This window comes from Herpailurus yagouaroundi, unplaced genomic scaffold (genome assembly GCF_014898765.1).
Source record: "Herpailurus yagouaroundi ecotype Mexico unplaced genomic scaffold, PumYag 222, whole genome shotgun sequence".
Classification (NCBI taxonomy): domain Eukaryota; kingdom Metazoa; phylum Chordata; class Mammalia; order Carnivora; family Felidae; genus Herpailurus; species Herpailurus yagouaroundi.
The window spans coordinates 145,044-165,067 of record NW_024412453.1 but is presented as its reverse complement, the minus strand read 5'-3'; the positions used below and the strand labels follow the sequence as shown (position 1 = coordinate 165,067).

The 20,024-nt window shown below is 47.3% G+C and overlaps 1 protein-coding gene across 11 annotated transcripts in view; it reads left to right on the top strand.

The window, feature by feature from the left end:
• Positions 1 to 20,024, top strand: part of TNRC6A (trinucleotide repeat containing adaptor 6A) — a 164,346-nt gene that overhangs the window by 126,962 nt on the left and 17,360 nt on the right. For 7 of the 11 annotated variants that reach the window (XR_005785551.1, XM_040458740.1, XM_040458737.1 and 4 more), the window contains 13 exons: positions 197 to 2,779; positions 4,392 to 4,568; positions 5,586 to 5,761; positions 6,983 to 7,015; positions 8,589 to 8,669; positions 9,012 to 9,063; positions 12,869 to 13,011; positions 13,424 to 13,570; positions 13,737 to 13,874; positions 14,570 to 14,698; positions 15,134 to 15,211; positions 15,485 to 15,695; positions 18,890 to 19,021. Coding sequence is in view for 10 of the 11 variants with exons in the window: in XM_040458740.1 (XP_040314674.1) it covers positions 197 to 2,779; positions 4,392 to 4,568; positions 5,586 to 5,761; positions 6,983 to 7,015; positions 8,589 to 8,669; positions 9,012 to 9,063; positions 12,869 to 13,011; positions 13,424 to 13,570; positions 13,737 to 13,874; positions 14,570 to 14,698; positions 15,134 to 15,211; positions 15,485 to 15,695; positions 18,890 to 19,021 (4,080 nt within the window). In the remaining variant the exon portion in view is untranslated. The remainder of the gene's footprint in view (positions 1 to 196; positions 2,780 to 4,391; positions 4,569 to 5,585; positions 5,762 to 6,982; positions 7,016 to 8,588; positions 8,670 to 9,011; positions 9,064 to 12,868; positions 13,012 to 13,423; positions 13,571 to 13,736; positions 13,875 to 14,569; positions 14,699 to 15,133; positions 15,212 to 15,484; positions 15,696 to 18,889; positions 19,022 to 20,024) is intronic. The other 4 variants (XM_040458733.1, XM_040458739.1, XM_040458732.1 and 1 more) reach the window with 4 other exon arrangements.

The following is a 20,024-nucleotide window of genomic DNA, read 5'->3' as shown; positions in this document are numbered from 1 at the left end:
AAGCAGCAAAATACCCTTCCCGTGTGGGATTAACAGCTGGATGAGAAACGTTGGCAGCTGGCATATACCCAGTGCCTTTGTAACCATACTGCCAAGTATCGTATTTGTCAGTATTGCGGAACCACATACGTTTATAATGTACTTATCATTTTCTCAGACCCTTCCTAAGTGTTTTTGTACTTCTCCTTTACTCTAGATCTAAACCACAATACTTCAGGATCCCATTATGAAAATTCGCAGCGGGGACCTGTGTCTTCTCCGAGTGACTCTAGCACAAATTGTAAGAATGCTGTTGTGAACGACTCCCCTGAGAAAGAAGTATGGCCCTCAGTCCCTGGCAGTGATCCAGAGTTGGCTTCAGAATGTATGGATGCTGATTCTGTCTCCAGTTCTGAATCAGAGAGAAACATCACTATCATGGCTTCAGGGAACACAGGTGGTGAAAAAGATGGCCTTCGGAATAGCACTGGACTTGGTTCCCAAAACAAGTTTGTGGTTGGTAGCAGCAGCAATAATGTGGGCCATGGAGGTAGTACTGGGCCATGGGGTTTTTCCCATGGAGCCATAATAAGCACATGTCAGGTCTCTGTGGATGCTCCTGAAAGCAAATCAGAAAGTAGCAACAATAGAATGAATGCTTGGGGCACTGTAAGTTCTTCATCAAATGGAGGGTTAAATCCAAGCACTTTGAATCCAGCTAGCAACCATGGTGCCTGGCCAGTATTAGAAAACAACGGACTTGCCCTAAAAGGGCCTGTAGGGAGCGGTAGTTCCGGCATCAATATTCAGTGCAGTACCATAGGCCAGATGCCTAACAATCAGAGTATTAACTCTAAAGTGGGTGGTTCTGCCACCCATGGTACCTGGGGAAGCCTTCAGGAAACTTGTGAATCTGAAGTAAGTGGTACACAGAAGGTTTCATTCAGTGGTCAACCTCAGAATATTACCACTGAAATGACTGGACCAAATAACACTACTAACTTTATGACCTCTAGTTTACCAAACTCCGGTTCAGTACAGAATAATGAACTGCCTAGTAATACAGGGGCCTGGCGTGTGAGCACAATGAATCCTCCTCAGATACAGGCTCCGTCAGTTATGAATGGCACTTCCCTTTCTCACCTTAGCAATGGAGAGTCAAAAAGTGGAGGCTCTTACGGTACTACGTGGGGTGCCTATGGTTCTAATTACTCTGGAGACAAATGTTCGAGCCCTAACGGCCAAGCTAATGGTGACACTGTGAATGCAACTCTAATGCAGCCTGGCATGAATGGGCCTGTGGGCACTAACTTTCAAGTTAACGCAAATAAAGGAGGAGGCGTGTGGGAGTCCGGGGCAGCGGGTTCCCAGAGTGCGTCATGGGGAAGCGGGAATGGCGCCAGTTCTGGAGGAAGTCGAAGAGGGTGGGGAGCTCCCGCACAAAACACTGGCACTAATCTACCCGGCGCGGAGTGGAGCAAACTGCCTAGCAATCAGCATTCCAATGACAGTGCAAACGGCAATGGTAAGAAGTTTACAAACGGATGGAAATCTACTGAGGAAGAGGATCAGGGTGCTGCCACATCCCAGACAAATGAGCAGAACAGCGTGTGGGCCAAAACAGGAGGAACAGTGGAGAGTGAAGGTAGTACAGAAAGCACTGGACGCCTCGAGGAAAAAGCAACTGGGGAAAGTCAGAGTAGAGATAGGAGGAAAATTGATCAGCACACATTACTCCAAAGCATCGTGAACAGGACTGACTTGGATCCACGTGTCCTCTCCAACTCTGGTTGGGGACAGACTCCGATTAAGCAGAATACTGCCTGGGACACCGAAACTTCACCTAGAGGGGAAAGAAAGACTGACAATGGGACAGAGGCCTGGGGAAGCTCTGCCACACAGACTTTTAACTCAGGGGCGTGTGTAGATAAGACTAGCCCTACTAGTAACGATACCTCATCTGTATCGGGGTGGGGAGATCCCAAACCTGCTCTGCGGTGGGGAGATTCCAAAGGCTCGAACTGCCAGGGGGGATGGGAAGATGATTCTGCTGCTACAGGAACGGTCAAGAGCAATCAGTGGGGGAACTGCAAAGAAGAGAAGTCCACGTGGAATGATTCGCAAAAGAGCAAACAGGGGTGGGGTGACGGGCAAAAATCAAACCAAGGGTGGGCCGTGTCCGCCAGCGATAACTGGGGAGAAACTTCGAGGAGTAACCATTGGGGTGAGGCTAATAAGAAATCTAGCTCAGGAGGTAGTGACAGTGACCGGTCCGTTTCCGGTTGGAACGAACTTGGTAAAACTAGTTCTTTTACTTGGGGAAATAACATAAATCCAAATAATTCATCAGGATGGGATGAATCTTCTAAACCTAATCCTTCCCAGGGATGGGGAGATCCTCCAAAGTCTAATCAGTCTCTAGGTTGGGGAGATTCGTCGAAGCCAGTCGGTTCTCCAGACTGGAACAAGCCACAAGACCTTGTCGGATCCTGGGGGATCCCGCCAGCTACAGGCAAACCTCCCGGTACAGGCTGGCTGGGAGGACCTATACCAGCCCCGACAAAGGAAGAAGAGCCCACAGGCTGGGAGGAACCATCTCCGGAATCCATACGTCGCAAAATGGAGATTGATGACGGAACTTCAGCTTGGGGAGACCCAAGCAAGTACAACTACAAAAATGTGAACATGTGGAACAGAAACGTCCCGAACGGCAGCGGCCGTTCAGACCAGCAAGCACAGGTCCAGCAGCTGCTCCCGTCTGCAAGTGCCATCTCCAGCAAAGAGGCGGGCGGCGGCTCCGGTAAGTTTCCACCGGGTCGAGTCTGGTGGTGTCACACAGCACCCCCCAGGACTGCAGTAGCCTCGTTTCCGTTTACTGCTGCTGTTAAGATCTGTTTCACAGAGTAGTTGGATATGCACGCAAGGGGCTTTTCTGCTCTAATGCAGGAGAAGCTTCTAGGGAAGATGGTGACAGGCAAGGTGTGTAACATGAGGGAGCGGAGCTCTGCCGGTGGCCGCGCTGGTTGTGACCCTCATGCGCTCCATTCTCTGTTAGGAAGGCTTCAGAAGGCAGAGTCGGAAAAGTGGTGTCGAGTGGGAATGCCGTACATTTCCCACTTCTCCGGAGCCTAGCCGTCACTTCTTGGTTTTGTTATCTGACTACAGTAGTCCCAGAAATACAGCAAGCATCCAACTATAATACTCTAAACACCAGGTGCTGTATTTGGCCTTCAAAGACATTTATTTAAGGAGGCCTGAAATCCAAGTCTGTTAGACACACAGTGTGTATGTGTGCTTAACACATTTGATAATACTTTTCTGGTGGTATGTTCCACTTTCCTCCCATAACAAGGAACTGATTCCCATCTCTGCAGATTATCTTGACAATGAGGTTTTCATTAAGTGTCACTGGAATGCATTGTCTTTGTTAATGGAGGTTTTATTGAATAATAATCCCACCGGACGTAGCAATAGCAGTGTTTTCATAAACTAACCTCTCAGCATCTAATTAGTCTCCCAAGTAGAGCTTATTGTATTAATTTGAATTTAATTCTTAGAAGAAACAGGTGCGTATCTGAGGGAAAGGCTGTTTTGGTTCTTTTTTTTTTTTTTTTTTTAAATTTTTTTTTTTAAACGTTTTTTTTTATTTTTGGGACAGAGAGAGACAGAGCATGAACGGGGGAGGGGCAGAGAGAGAGGGAGACACAGAATCGGAAACAGGCTCCAGGCTCCGAGCCACCAGCCCAGAGCCTGACGCGGGGCTCGAACTCCCGGACCGCGAGATCGTGACCTGGCTGAAGTCGGACGCTTAACCGACTGCGCCACCCAGGCGCCCCTGTTTTGGTTCTTTTAAACAATGTTGATGGGTTTGCTTTGGGCAACTTAACACTTCAGAATTTTTAAGAAGCATTGTCCAGCAGGTATAAAAATCGGATGCCTACCTTTTGTTAGTCTGGCAGTTCATTTTTGTTTATCCCAGAACAATGATGTTGAAAGGTTGCCCTTAGGGTATAAATTTCATCCACACGCTGTTACGCGGCTTGATCACCCGCTTGAATTCACTAGGTTTGGCTCAGAGTGACTTGACTTTCCCAGGAATTAAGTTCGTCTTCGAAGGAAGATAACTTGCCATAATCGGGGTTATTGGAAGCAGTCTGCTCTACACCCAGCGGGCAGTTAGGAAAGAAGAGGTGGAAAAAGTCACATCACTGGCTAAACTATCATAATGGGAAATGACTTATCATCTTTGCATAAAACAGATGCCATCTGTTTTTGCGCATCACAGCATCATTATTAGATACGTGAATGTGAAGGTCTTCATCTTTTGTTCCCTAAAGTATTCCTTACTGCCCCTTATTCCACCGCCCCACCCTACCATGTGCTGATGACTTCTTTTCCCACACTTTCTAAAGGCTGGGGTGAGCCCTGGGGGGAGCCTTCTACTCCAGCCACAACTGTGGATAATGGTACTTCAGCATGGGGTAAACCCATAGACAGTGGTCCCAGCTGGGGGGAGCCCGTTGCTGCGGCATCCAGCACGTCCACGTGGGGCTCCAGCTCTGTTGGTCCTCAAGCGTTAAGCAAATCTGGTAAGTTGTTGATAATTCCTGGTAGCTATTTTGTCACAGTGGTGATCGGTCATTGACTAGGACTGTAAATAATCAGATAATGTTTATATTGTAAATATATTCCTGTATTATCGTACTGGATGATTTCACTGGCTCTTTGAATTCGTAACTTGGTTTGTTCTTTTATTGTTGTAAATTTTCTTACCTTTCCTTAGAACTGTGCTAACTATTAAGGATTTGCATATACTTCACCAAATCTAAATTACATTTTACCAAATAAGATTATCTAGTAACGGTCAAGCAACTTTTATGCTGTCCAGCATGAGTGACTGAATAGTCATGTAGACGCATATCCAAAATGTCCGGCTGAGGTTTCAGATAATTCCCTGAATATTATATGTAAAATGAACAAAGTTCAAGAAGGACCCCTGTTGTTTAGATGAACACGGTCACTGTCCCATAAGTTGTGTGGGGGGCACCCCGTAGGACTTCCAAAGGCTGAGTATAGAGATGAGATACTTTCTGCTTATGATTTGCAATACTTTTTGGCCGTGCTCGTTGAAAATGTATTTCAAAATGAATTCTTTTAAATTTTTTCTATCCTCTGCCCTGTGCGCGGCCATGCAGAATGTTAAGGGTGAACAAGAAGGCTACCATTGTTCCATCTGAGGTACCTTCTGTTTGTAAAAGCATGGGAGATGTTTCATTGAAATTTTTAATTAAAAAAAATTCTCAGACTTAGGCGTGCCTGGCTGGCTCAGTCAGTAGAGCATGCGACTCTTGATCTCGGGGTCGTGGGTTTGGGCCCCATGTTGGGTGTAGAGATTACTTATAAAAAGAAAAAAAAAGTCTTGCCTAATGGAACTTTCAACTCAGTATAAAACATACACTTCTGCCCTGTAGATTTGGGAAGGGAAGTAAAAGCGGGGTTTTTTTAGGTACCCCCGTCTCGCCCCACCCTGTTAATGAGTTCTCATCCTCTAGAAAGAATTGTTTGATTAAAGCATGTTTCTCTTTGTATCACAAATCCACAATCAGGGCCAAAATCTATGCAAGATGGCTGGTGTGGTGATGATATGCCATTGCCTGGAAATCGCCCCACTGGCTGGGAAGAGGAAGAGGATGTAGAGATTGGAATGTGGAATAGTAATTCATCTCAAGAGCTTAACTCATCTTTAAATTGGCCACCATATACAAAGAAAATGTCATCGAAGGTAAACATTTCAAGGGTACAGCCCTTGAAACTTTGAATTCCAAAGGTAGTTTACCCTCAGAAAAAAATTGCTGTCCTGCCTGCCCATTTATGGCGACCAGTACAGTCTAGGCAGTCCCCAATTTAGGTGTAGCCTCGTGTACGGGCAGCCACCTAGAAAACCGTTATAAGACCACAGGAACTTCCTTTCTCCCCACTGCTACAGCTTGGGATTTCTCTCCTCCTCCCCTTCCACCAGTGCTGCCTGGGACAGCCCCTCGCCCAGAGTGGTGCCCGCAGTGGTGGGGATGAAGAGAAGGGCAAATCTCCACGTTGCCTCTTTCCATCCCACCGCCAGCTCATCTCCCCTTCCGCTTCACCCAGAGCCCCCAACCCCCCTTTACCCAGAATCACCGTCTTCCTTTCTCATCCCCCGTCCTCAGCCCTTCCCTCACCCCGAAAGGTCCTGTGACAGAAATGCCCAGAAATGATCAGAGTTGTTTGGTTTGTCTCCGATATGTGGACAGATGTTACCCCCAAACCTGTTGGTACATCAGAATCGTAATGGCATTTGTTAAAAGCACAACCTCCTGTACCCCAGACCTACTGTAGTTTTGGAAATTGGACCCCAAATGTCTCTGATGCAGAGCCAGGTCTGAGACCACTGACATAAAGCACAGGTTCTTAAGAGATGGTATTGGATGCTGGTGTCAGATTCTCTTGGGGACCATTTTCAAAATATATGCCCAGTCCCCACCCAGGTCGTTCTCCCTGGGAGGCCCTCCCCTGGGGGTTCTCCCCCCCCCCCCCCCCGCCGCCTTTTTGAGAAACGTTTGTTTTGTTTTGTTTTTTACGCCCCCCTCCCCACCCCGAGGGACCTTGCAGGTAAAATATCCAGTAGCTCCTCTAGCTGGCCACCAGGGTCCCTCCCTTTTAATCCTGGGATTCTCAGTCTAGGACCTGCCATTTTCCTTTACAAAGATTTTCATTTGGCTGAATTTGCCTGTTGCCTCCATGTAGTTTATGAAGTGTTTTCCCATATTTTACATAAGCCATTTGATCCTCATGACCTTTTGAGATAGAATACTGATTAGGGATTTGAGACCGGAAAAGGTGGTGGCATGCCCAGAGATACATAACTAGTAAGTGACAGAGCGGGAACTTAAGTTTAGGCCTTCCAGTTCCAAACCCTGTGTTCTTCCCACTGGACCATGCTGTTTTGTGACTTTGTCTTTCCTTACAGGGTCTGAGTGGCAAAAAAAGGAGAAGGGAAAGGGTGTGTAGCCTTTTTACTCTTTCTCCTTTGTTTCTGCTAGTAAAAATCTTTTAGAAAGCAACTGCAAACATTTATTTAGTCTCTGCTGTGTGCCAGGTACTGTGCTTGGTGCTGGGGGTTCAAAACCACTAGGACATGAGCTACACCTTCAAGGAGCTCAGAGTCTAGTGTGGGGCCATAGGAGAGCTCTGAGGAGTGCCCACTTGAATTTGGAAGATGCCTGGGGGTGGGATGTGCTAAGGAGAATAGTAGCCTGACATACTAAAATGTGGAATCTCCGGACAGAGGTGACAAGAGATCTGGCTCTATAGTTAGATGAAGGGGCAGGTTGTAAAGTCTTTTCAGTACCGTGCCAAAGAATTTGAACTTTATTCTGTTTAAAATACAGAGCCAGTGAAATTGCATAGAAGGCAACATGAACTTGGGTTTTTTAAATTACTCACTTTAAAGAAAGCTAACCAGTGATCGTATGAAAGATCATTGGCACTGAGGAGGGACCAGAGTTGGGGATCTCAGGAAGCTTCTGCACTCATTCGGGTGAGAAGTGAGGGCCTGAATGGGGAAGCGAGAATGGATGTGTAGTGCAAGGACTGATGGGAGAGACATTTTGAAATGGAAGGGACAGAAGGCCTTGGCAGCCAGTTAGGCGTGCGGGTGGGAGTGAGAGGCAGAGGAATCAAGGACGACTTCAGAAACCACGGCGAGGGTTAGGTGCTTGCTTCAGAGACCTGCACTTGGCGGGGAGGGGGACTGTGAAGCTGTGTTCTGTCCCACAGTCGGAAGGAACAGGCGGTAGCAACGGGAAAGGGAAATTAAGGCAGCAGACCGAGAATGGCCCCATGGTCTTCACATTCACGGGACACCTTGGTCCCTGTGGCTTCCCGCCTCCCAGTCGACCGGGCATGTCGTGAACCATTCACTCCCTCGAAGCATGTCTCGGTAGTTTCTGTACCGCCTGTTCCCGGCCAGCACCAGGGTGGAAGGGGGGGCCCCCAGCCTCAGCTGCTGCTGGGGTACTGTGTTCTTGGCAACACAGATCATAGTTTTTCAAGTCTTTCATTTGGAAACATGTGGTGCTTTTTCAGTACAGCGCATGCAGCATAACTAAAGTACACGTTATGTGGGTTTCTTTGGATGAACCCGAGAAACCTAATGACTACTTTTACATTAGTGTGGTGTGAGAGCTCCACAGACCCAGATTATGAGTAAGCTCTCAGAGCACCATCCAGTTATAAACTGGAAACTGTGTGACGAGCAGTTCTCCGTTAGTCCGAGGACCTTTTTTGCTTGTGTGGGTCATCAAGGCCCTTTGCTTCCGTCTTTTCCTTCTGACTGCTTGCCTTTAGGGATTTCTCTGTACATTACAGCTATACCAGAGGACTGGAGCAAAGGAAGTTGAAAATCAAATAAGTTGATTTGTAATTGTTAACAACTCGGATAAGAGTTGGTTGAAGGAGAAATTAATTGGCTAAAAATGAGAGTTGGGAATTGTCTTGAAGTTATAGTAATCCATCACTGTACCCAGATCAATAGAGGTGGCCGTGGCAGCTTTCTACTCTTTTGTTTTGCAAAGGGAACCATGAAAGGTGGAAACAAACAAGAAGAAGCGTGGATAAATCCATTCGTTAAACAGTTTTCAAATATCAGTTTTTCGGTAAGTGTGTTTTCCCAGCAGCCCCCTCCCCTTTTAATGGTGGTCTGATACCCCATAATGTTACAGGTGGTCTGTTAACCACCTATAATGGTGGTTAAATTACCCTAATTTAATTTTTTGTTTTCTTAACAAATTATTACTTACGTTTGAGGCCTTATGAGTCTGCTGGAGGTTACAGTAAAATGGGCCATGAAGCCTTCTTTATTTTTATAGTCGTAGCTAAAAACATCGGTCACATATCCTCTTTGCCTTTTGACAAATAACGAAGTAAAGGTTTTCGTTTTTAATTTCTTTTCATTGATGAATGAAGGCCTGCTAACATGCCCCATTTTCTTCCTTCAGAGAGACTCACCAGAAGAAAACGTACAGAGCAATAAGATGGACCTTTCTGGAGGTAAATCAGGTTGAGTTTGTATTCATCACTGATGGACAAACGGATCTGTGACATGATCCTACTAAGCGAGCACTGACCTGGGCCAGGAGAGGGGAGGTCTGGGTTCCCGTTACGGTATCCTGTGCTCTCCAGCCCGCGTTAGAGTACGGTGGTTTATAAGCCTTCCAAGTGCACATCTCTGTGCAAGGTCTGAGGTCATGGTGATACCAGTCTGTGATTACCTCAAGTCTAGTCCTGTCAGGAGGAGTCATCCAGGTTGGGTGATAGAGTCTTAGTAATTCAGGGAATGGTATGTGTAAAGGCTCAGATAATAGGACAGAGACAGTATAAGACAGCTAGAGAAATGGCAAGTAGTTCCATGCAGTGGGAGAAGAAACGTAAATTGGTTGTGGTGGTGGGAGTGTGGTAATGAAGAAGCTTTGCCTAGGGAAGGTGCTAGAAATGAGGCAGAGGCTAAAACATAAGGAGCTGGGGGGTTTGAACTTTATTCTGAAAGCACGGAATTAAATAATTTGAAGCAGGAGAATGACATGATTTGGGTTTATGTTTTAAGAAAATTATGATGGTAGGGGCACCTGGGTGACTCAGCCAGTTAAGTGCCCAGCTCTTGATTTCTGCTCAGGTCATGATCTCACCTGAGCCCTGTGTGGGACTCTGCACTAACAGCATGGAACATGCTTAGGATTCTCTCCCTCCCTCTCTTTCTCTGCACCTCTCCTGCTCATGCATGCATACTCTCTGGCTCTCTGTCTCTCTCTCTCTCTCTCTCAAAATAAATAAACTTTAAAAATAATAATAATAATAGTAAAATTATTATGGCTGCAGGTTGAAAATGTCTTAGGACAGGAAAGATTCGCGGCAGAGGACTAAGGACAAGATACCAGAACCAGTGTGAGATTTGTTGGAGTGGGATTTCAAATCCAGTGAGGATTTCAAAACTCTAAGATAGTAGGTGGGAAGACTCTTAATTCTGTGGAGATTCAGGAATTAGAATCAACGAAAGTTGGTAACCAGTCTGAACCAATTCATTGTGGAGGGTGAGGGAGCGGGTGTGATAAAAGCTGATTTCCACTTTCTTGCCTGAAAACTTTAGTAGGTGGTGCCGTTTTTCTGTTAGTCTGAGTCCGGGCAGGAGAGCGGACTATGCAGCGATTTGAACAGGAAGGTTTGATACAAATCTAAGGAATTATTCGAGTGACGAGGCTTTGCCTAGTAGGAGGTAAGGAGCACACTGAAGATAGACTAGCAGAGGCAAGGAGAGGTCTCTGACCTTAGGACTGAGGTGGCGTGCCCGTGCAGGGGGTCCAGACTCCTGGACCTGGCCTCTGCTCACCGCGTGGCAGAGAAGTCACGGTGGTGTCGCCCACGCGGAACTGCAGGAGCTGTGCCCTGTGGGGAGGTGTCTCACGGGAGGCGCTCTGCCACTAGACCGCCAGAGCCGCTGCCGGGGGTGCCGCCGCAGGGTGGGGTCTGTGCCGCAGGAGGGGGTGCCTGCACCCGGGAGACAGCAGTGTCTCCTGCACCCTCTACCCGCAAAGCTGCAGTGTCGGCCGGCCAAGGGAAAGATACGGAAAGGGTCCAGGGCTGACAAGGTGAATTTGGAGCTGAGAGGCGGTAGGTCGATGCATGGCACAGTTCACCCCGCCCTTCGACCACCATCTTCCACACGCGCCCTGTGCGCACACTGCCCTGTCCCACTACAGTGGCAGAGCGGCTCTGTCTTAACGAGGCGCGGCTCTCTCTCTCTTTCTGACGGGTGAGGAAGTCTGCCCTTTCACCAAACTGAGGAGACACACACGGTCCCAGTAGTCATTGCATTGTCATTGGCGGTATTATTACCCCTCAAAGTTAGTCACACTTGAGACTGAAAGACCGAGTTGTAGAGCGAACTTTCAACAGTTGGATAGGATAGGAACTTTCATCAGTTCAGAGTGGATAAAACGAAAATGGGAGAGAGAAGGTTGGCCTATCCAGATAACCACACTCATGTAACAAGCCGTAGGAAACGTGCAGAGCTTGTACTGACCTCGTTTCTGTGAGTGGTCAGACCTGTGGCTGGTGTCCTGGCTTGCTGCTGCCGGCACCCGTCCCACACTGCCCTGCTCTTACCAGTACCTCAGCGCCCCCGGGTTCCTTTGCTGCTGGAGGGATGCAGGTCTTTGTTCCCAAAGAATCCAAGCCCTTAATCGTCCTGCCTTTTCTTGGTTGCTCTGGCTCTTCATTGACCTTTACTAGTGGGCCCGGACATGCGAAGGAGCACCCCCAGAGAACCCCCTGGGTTCTAGAGTCCTCGCGGCCCTCGTTTTGTATCAGAAAGCCCATTTCCTCTGGTGATCAGAGTCACTTCAGCCAGCAGATGAACCCCTTTTGCCTGGCAGTTCAGTGGCACAAGGAGGGCAAAATGTCCAGGTGCCGTTTTCATCTTCCAGTTCAGCGGCCTGATGTGTCTCCTCGTAGAAGCGTTTTCTCTCTCTTGAGGACTAAGGTCTCCAAATCTGTAGAGTTGCTGGAACAGGAAGCAAGAATTCTGAGTAGCTTGTCAGGTATAACAGAGAAACCATGCCGACTCTCACCTTCTGATTCCCAGACCTCTGTGTTCTGGTGATGTGGGTGGCAGTGTGTGCCATGAAGCAGAAGCCCATCCTTGAAGGATGTTGTCTCCCGACTTGGTTTGTAACCAATTCTACCTGTCAGTTTGGCTAGCTGCTTTTGGGTGACGGCGTATGTGGTCAGACCGCTTGATCCACGGGCGTGATCCCATGACCGTCCTCCCTTTGCTCTGGAGTGAGTTCCATGGTCAGACACAGTGCTGTGGGGATATAAGGCCTTCTGCCAGACTGGGGATGGCAGAAGCTTTTCAGGCAGGAAAAACAAATCCGTATCCGGACTGTGGGTCCATTCTGTGAGGAGGAGGCCCCGCCTCCTCCATGGCTCACTGAATGGCACGCGAGTCGCTGTGCTGTTGTGCTGGTGGCACTTGGTGGAAATCTGTCCGCAGAGCGGTGTCTCACTAGAGACTCTGCTACAGAGCCACGTGGAGGGATTGGAGGGGCGGGGGGGGGGGGGGGGGACTCTGGGGGCTGCCGGGAGCACATCCAACTTCCTCCCACAGCGTCTCTCCGGCGCCCTCTACCGACAGAGCCTCTGCACCAACTGGCAAAGGAAAAACTGTAAAGAGCCCAGGTGTGCTTTGACTGGGCAGTCAGAAAGGGTGAATTTGGAACTGAGAGACAGTAAACAATACGTGGTTATTATTAAAGATGAGATACACATAGGAATAAAAAATTGAGTTTGAGGTTGCAGAGAAGGCAGAATGTGGACCGTAATGGGAGAGGAAGACCTGAGAGAGGAGAAGGTGTGAGCCTGTCTTGTCTCCAGTTTCCCCATCTGCTGAATGGGGGTGAGAAGAGTAGGGTTACCAGCATGAAATTAGAGCACACGTTTGGGACAGTGAGTGCCCGGCACATCACGCGCCTCTGTCCCGATGGCGCGTTCTCGTGGCGGCTGTTTTTGTTATTTGTAACTGGAAATTGTTTTTATTATAAAGTTTAGGTTAAAGATGACCAAAGACATCTTAACCTATTTACTTCAGGTTAATTGGTTCAGTAAAACAGCAGCGTCTGCTAAATCCAATTTTACTTGTGAGGAATGCAAGATTTACTAAATGCAAGTGCATTTTTCACATGTCCTTCTCAAGGCAGAAGTCCTCCCACAGGGAGGAAATGTTTTGCTTTCTACTGTAAATTTATCTGAAGCCAACTGAATCGTCTTCCTACATGGTAACATCATTTCCTGCCTTTATTAGGAATGTTACAAGACAAACGAATGGACATAGATAAACATAGCCTAAATATTGGTGATTACAATCGAACGGTCGGGAAAGGCCCTGGTTCTCGGCCTCAGATTTCCAAAGAGTCTTCCATGGAGCGCAGTCCTTATTTTGATAAGGTAAGTTGTTTGTTTGTTTGTTGTTTGTTTGTTTGTTTGTTTGTTTCCCCCCTGTGGCTAATAACCAGTACACTTAATGGCATAATTTTCTCATTAGTGGTTAGGGCATTTAATGTAAGGTACTGCTTATAATCCAGTGCCAAATCCTACTACTGGATTTGTAGTTCATTCTCCCTTTTATGTTTCAGTTTAGCATAGGGATTGCATTTTGTATTTTCTTCTGAATCCCGTAAAATGTGTTTGGTTCTTTTTATGTACTCTAGAATTAACACTAATCTGATCTCTTCTGTTCTCTACCTGTTTCCTGTTGATGCTGGAATGTCATGTGACTTCTCTTCTGTTCCTGCAATGATTTCTCCCTTCTACTTGTTTGCTTGGCTGGTGTTGCACATCTTTCTGTCTGTCCAATCAGGATGGCATTGTAGCAGATGAATCCCAAAACATGCAGTTTATGTCCAGTCAAAGCATGAAGCTTCCCCCTTCAAATAGTGCACTACCTAACCAGGCCCTTGGCTCCATAGCAGGGCTGGGTATGCAAAACTTGAATTCTGTTAGACAGGTAAGTCCACGCGTGTATTTTAGGCTCTCTGTTGAATGCTTTGTAGAAGTAATAAGATCTCTCTTACTTGTAGTTACTGTGTTTAAATCAGTATTACAGTGTGGTATTGCGACGTCCGTCCCTAAAGAATCCCACTGGGTTCTGTTGCTGTCGTTTGGTTTTGCAGAATGGCAATCCCAGTATGTTCGGTGTTGGAAACACAGCAGCACAAGCCCGGGGCCTGCAGCAGCCTCCAGCACAACCTCTTAGTTCATCTCAGCCTAATCTCCGTGCTCAAGTGCCTCCTCCATTACTCTCCCCTCAGGTAGCGACTGCGGGCGTGCTCTCCCCTGTGTACCTGGAAACACTTGGTATTTGAGCGAGACAGTTAGGTGCTCCTCATCACGTCGACTGGCCTCTTTGAGACGCAGCTAATGCAGAATTAGCTGTCCTTATGAACGGATGTGGGTTGGGTCAAGAAAATGAGTCCAGGGGCGCCTGGGTGGCGCAGTCGGTTAAGCGTCCGACTTCAGCCAGGTCACGATCTCGCGGTCCGTGAGTTCGAGCCCCGCGTCGGGCTCTGGGCTGATGGCTCAGAGCCTGGAGCCTGTTTCCGATTCTGTGTCTCCCTCTCTCTCTGCCCCTCCCCCGTTCATGCTCTGTCTCTCTCTGTCCCAAAAATAAATAAACGTTGAAAAAAAAATTAAAAAAAAAAAAAAGAAAAGAAAATGAGTCCAAGTTCAGTTACAGCTGAAATTTACCACTACCTTCCGCAAAACACGTTGAGGGGAGGAAGACAACAGCAAAGTAAATTGGCCGCTTTAAGATTTCACCCCTGTCCTCTTGTAGTCAACCCAGAAAAGTTTATATGAACAATAAAGCAAAGCAAGAACTTAACCAACCTTCCATGGTAATAGTCCACAGATTTAATTGCTCTATTGACAAGTCAAACTACACAGCACATTTAGTTAGTTTTGAGTTATTTGATCAACGTTATTAACTTGCCGTTGTGATCCTAAGGTTCCAGTTTCATTGCTGAAGTATGCACCAAACAACGGTGGCCTGAATCCGCTCTTTGGCCCTCAACAGGTAGCCATGCTGAACCAGCTATCCCAACTAAACCAGCTTTCTCAGATCTCCCAGTTACAGGTGAGTCGGTTAACAGTCCTATTCAGTGCAAGTCTGTTGAGCGTCTACTGTGTGCTAATAAACCCAAGACTCTGCGGGAAGCGTGGCAGCAAACAGTGGGTGCCGTCGCCCCCAGGAAGCTTACAGTCTGTCGGGGAGGACAGGTCGTGAGCTGGAAAGGCGGGATGCTCTTCGAGCACCACCCAGTCAGATCTGGGATGGCGGAGGGAGTGGGATGGGGGCGGGGAGGGGGGTGGGGACATGTCCCTCCCGAAGCGCAGGTAGTTTAGACCGAACCAAAGACCGAATTCAACAATGGCTTGAGGCCAGGGAGCCCCAGGAGGAGGGTACGCCAGATGAGGCCACGCCTTAGGTCCACCTGCAGCCATCCCGAAGCTTGCTCTATGACACGACTCTGACGAGACGCTGACGGCCTTTTCGCCATCTCCCCTCCAGCGATTGTTAGCGCAGCAGCAAAGGGCGCAGAGTCAGAGAAGCGTGCCTTCTGGGAACCGGCAGCAGCAAGACCAGCAGGTAGATCGCACCCTTCTTTCCCCTTTTGCTTCGCTTGCGCTGAACTCACTTCATTCGAGCTTGTGACAAGAGAGGCGAAATGCCTGTATCAAGATACGACAAAATATGTGATGCGTTAAGTCTCCTGTTTGCCCGGAGGTCGTGTTAACTGGAGTATGGTGATTATTCACCTTCCTGCCGGGGAGGAGGGGAATTCGGCAGTTGAGGGGGGAATACCTGGGTATCCCTAAAGACTTTCTCTCCAGTGTTTCCCGATCACTTGGTTGTTTTCAGGGTCGACCTCTTAGTGTGCAGCAGCAAATGATGCAGCAGTCTCGCCAACTGGACCCCAACCTGTTGGTGAAGCAACAGACCCCGCCAGCTCAGCAGCAGCCACTCCATCAGCCAGCCATGAAACCTTTCCTCGAGAACGTCATGCCCCACACTACACCCGAGCTGCAGAAAGGGCCGTCACCAATAAATGCTTTCAGCAACTTCCCTATAGGTGGGTTTCTCCTTGGCCGAGGCATTCACCTGACACCAGGAGCCGCTGCCTGACGTCTTCTCCCTTGGCGGCACAGTTCTGTCCCCTCGGAACCACGCCGGCTCTGTGGCTTGTTCCTCTCCGGGAGCTGCCCTGCCTCTCCCAGGGTCAGCCTATCTCCCTGCTTCCAGGAAGGCCTCTCTCCATTCCAGAAAACCATGCTGTTTCAAAAACTCCCTGCTCATTTAAAGTGGGTTAGAATAAAGGTGAAGTTGCTCTCGAGCCCCAGGTGGTTTCCTCGTAGAGTGTGGGGGAGGGGGGAGGGGGGAGGGGGGTTAGTAACCACATGCCAGAGACACCCGGAGCAGTGCCGCTTTGGGGAATAACTGGGATGAGTGGCTTCTGTGGGGCAGCGCCTGAAATTGTCACGATTGTCTGAGTCTTTAGGGGTGATTTCTGGCATGAGTGTTGAGTGTAGGACACAGAGGCAGGAGGGTTGCCTCTGTTGCCCTTGCAGTAGCTCCCCTCTTCCTTTCTTTCCCTGTCTCCCTCTGGAAACTTCAGGCTTGTATGTTTTCCCCCTCCCTGGGTCTCTTTTCTCTTTGTGCCTTTGATTATATTTTGAGCCTTGATTGTTGACACTCTGTTGATTTTGCTTTTGCTTTCTCTCTTTTCCCTTAAAATGGCTTCTCGAAAGCCAGCTTGATTGGTTGCCAGCCCAAGTGTGTTGAAGACAGCTAACGAGCTAGCCTGCTCTTGGCCGTGGGCGGGGTGGGGCCTGCTGTTGCCCTGCTTCGCTTCACTCTGGCTCCCCCTCGTATTGCTGTGGACTCTCAGCAAGGACAGAGAGATACATTTTCCTGGTTAAGAGGTCTGCCTAACCCATACCAACACAGCATGGTTGTCTAAATCAGGCATTGGCAGACTGGAGCCTGTTGGCCACATTTGGCCGGTGGCCTGGTTTTGTAAAGAAAGTTTTATTGGAACACAGCCATGGTCTTTTGTTAATGTATTTTCTGTGGTTGCTTTTGTGCTAAAACAGAGTTGCACAGAGACCCACAGACCTTGTGGCCCACGGAGCCTGAGATACTTACTATTTGAAGCTTCACAGAAAAATTTGCCGAGTCTTGGGTCTGGTTGATGAGTCCAGAGAACAGCAAATGTAATTGCTCTCTTCAAAAAATTGGGATGATATTAGAGAATTTATGTTATTGAAGTTTGTTTTCAATGTTTTATTTATTTTTGAGAGAGAGACACAGAGTGTGAGTGGGGGAGGGGCAGAGAGAGAGGGAGACACAGGATCCGAAGCAGGCTCCAGGCTCTGAGCTGTCAGCACAGAGCCCGATGTGGGGCTCGAACTCACAAACCGTGAGATCATGACCTGAGCCAAAGTTGGTCACCTAACTGAGCCACCCAGGCGCCCCACGTTATTAAAGTTTTTAAGTTTGACCTGATATCTCATGGACTGTCGTCAAACCCAAGTATTTAAAACTATTTGTTTTGAAATTTTAAAATACGAACCACCTGGCTATGTGGCCAGAGATTCTGGCTCCCATTGAAAAGTGTTCATTTTTAACAAGAATCTCAGATGATTCTGATGTTGATGGTCCCTGGATCACACTTAAGAAACCCTGGATTAACAGTTAGTTTTCTGACCCACAGTATGCAAGATGGAAATTTCTATCCTGTTCCAACAGAGAATATCTGAGTGTGATGTGTTTCATCACCAAAGGTCAAGGAAGTTGCGCCTTGAGATATGGGAGTCTCTAAATTATTAGAGCAGGACGTTTTTACTTTTTTTTTTTTTTTTTTCAACGTTTATTTATTTTTGGGACAGAGAGACAGAGCATGAACGGGGGAGGGGCAGAGAGAGAGGGAGACACAGAATCGGAAACAGGCTCCAGGCTCTGAGCCATCAGCCCAGAGCCCGACGCGGGGCTCGAACTCACGGACCGCGAGATCGTGACCTGGCTGAAGTCGGACGCTTAACCGACTGGGCCACCCAGGCGCCCCTACTTTTTTTTTTTTTTTTTAGTGTTTGTTTTACTTTTGACAGAGAGAGAGCACAAGTGGGGAAGGGGCCGAGATCGAGAGGGGGTCAGAGGATCCAAAGCAGGCTTCGCACTGACAGCAGAGAGCCTGATGCGGGGCTCAGACTCACGAACCATGGGATCGTGACCTGAGCCAAAGTCAGATGCTCAACCAACCGAGCCACCCAGGCGCCCCAGGACATTTTTGCTTTTCAATGACGGTGTCCTTTGGCTGGCAAGCCAGTTGAAAACTTTTGTTTATAAGCAAAAGATAACTGAACATGATTCCCTATGTTTCTTCATGCGTGGTGCTCTTGGGGGATAGCTAAAGAGATCTATTTTATTGGAGATAAACTTTAATATTGAGCTTCCTTAAAATTGTCTCTTTTTACTGGGGAAATTTATTTGTTTGTTTGTTTATCGTTTGAGAGAGAGCAAGCACAAGAGGGGCAGAGGGAGAGAGAGAATCTTAAGCAGGCTCCACACTCAGCATGGAGCCAAATGTGGAGCTTGATCCTACAACCCTGAGATCATGACCTGAGCCCGAAATCAAGAGTTGGATGCTCCAACTGCCTGAGCCACCAAGGTGCCCCACCAAGGAATTTTAAAATAATCATATTCTATAGGGAAATAGTTTTCCACATTAGCACAATTATAGTTTTAACAGTTTCATGGTTTGAAAACATTGGGTTATTGAATATTAGAATATCTATTGAGGATTTCTACACAACCTTGGCCAGGGGCCCAGAGTGTTCTGCCTACCTTGTGCTTGTCTGTAATCATTTGGCTGTGCACATTTGTAGGGTGATACCTGTTAAGGAACAGTCCCAGGTCACAGGATTAAAAACATTAGATTAGGGGCGCCTGGGTGGCGCAGTCGGTTAAGCGTCCGACTTCAGCCAGGTCACGATCTCGCGGTCCATGAGTTCGAGCCCCGCGTCAGGCTCTGGGCTGATGGCTCAGAGCCTGGAGCCTGTTTCCGATTCTGTGCCTCCCTCTCTCTCTGCCCCTCCCCCGTTCATGCTCTGTCTCTCTCTGTCCCAAAAATAAATAAACGTTGAAAAAAAAAGAAAACATTAGATTAGTTACATGTTTTTTTCTAGAAAATGGAGGTCGTGGTATTGGAAGGAAAACATGTTATATTTTATAAAGTGGTTTTCTATTAAAATATTGTTTTGTTTTTAGGCTTGAACTCAAACTTGAATGTAAATATGGATATGAACAGTATTAAAGAGCCACAGTCAAGACTAAGGAAGTGGACTACAGTGGACAGCATTTCTGTGAACACATCTTTGGATCAAAACTCCAGCAAACATGGTATGAAATACATTCTTACATGTTGTACTTAAAAAAACAAACAAAACAAAACCCTGTAGAATACTAAATTCAGGCTTTTATTTTATCTTAAATGTCTGTATTTGTAGCCAAATCCACTTAGACCCTTTCCTCATTATTAAAAAGTGCTTATTAGTTATTAAATCTTAGTTAAATTTTTAAAAAGGCACAATTAACACAATTAATGATTTTGTACAAAATCAAGATTCAGTATACATTTGTGGTTTAAAAATTTGTCCCTCTTTAATGGTCATTTAGGTTTTTGCAATAGATTTGATCGTTCTAGTGTTCTACTTAACATTTACTTAACTTAGTATGATGGGGAGGGTATTAAAAACTCCCAGCATAATTTGATTTCTGTCAGTGTTTTGTATAATGGCACATTTTCTTCATGTATTTTGTTGCTTTGTGTAAATCATATAGATTCAATATTATTGTCTTTTCATCCGTTAATTACATTTTTTTTTTTTAGAAATATAATTTTCAACCTATTTAACATCAGTCCATCTAGCAAATGTTAGTGGAACATTTTCTGCTTTCCAAAGGACCGTTCTTGGCCACCTGGATACACATGCACACGCACGCACACCATTGAGCATAGATGAGCCAGGAGCAGTACTTGCCCTGAACGGAGCTCTTTGGTTTGGTAGCAAAAGTCAGCACGTGACAGCTTTTACACCCTGTGGTGGGTGCCAGGAACACGGACGGACTGAGATGTTGGCACACGTGGGATGGCAGTGTGCGGTCCACTGTTGGGGGGTGGCGGAGGGCAGGAACGACAACCTTTCGGTGCGCTGGGTCTGGAAAGGCTTTTATATGGAGACTAAGAAGCGGGTCTTCAGACCACATGAAGGGGTAGAGAGAGGATGGCAAAAAGAGTAGAGCATTTGAAAAGTTCAAACGCAGGACAACCCGCGGGGTTCTGTTATGCACGCGTGTCACGGAGGTGAGGGGGAAAAGGGAGGAAGAAGAATCTAGGACAGTA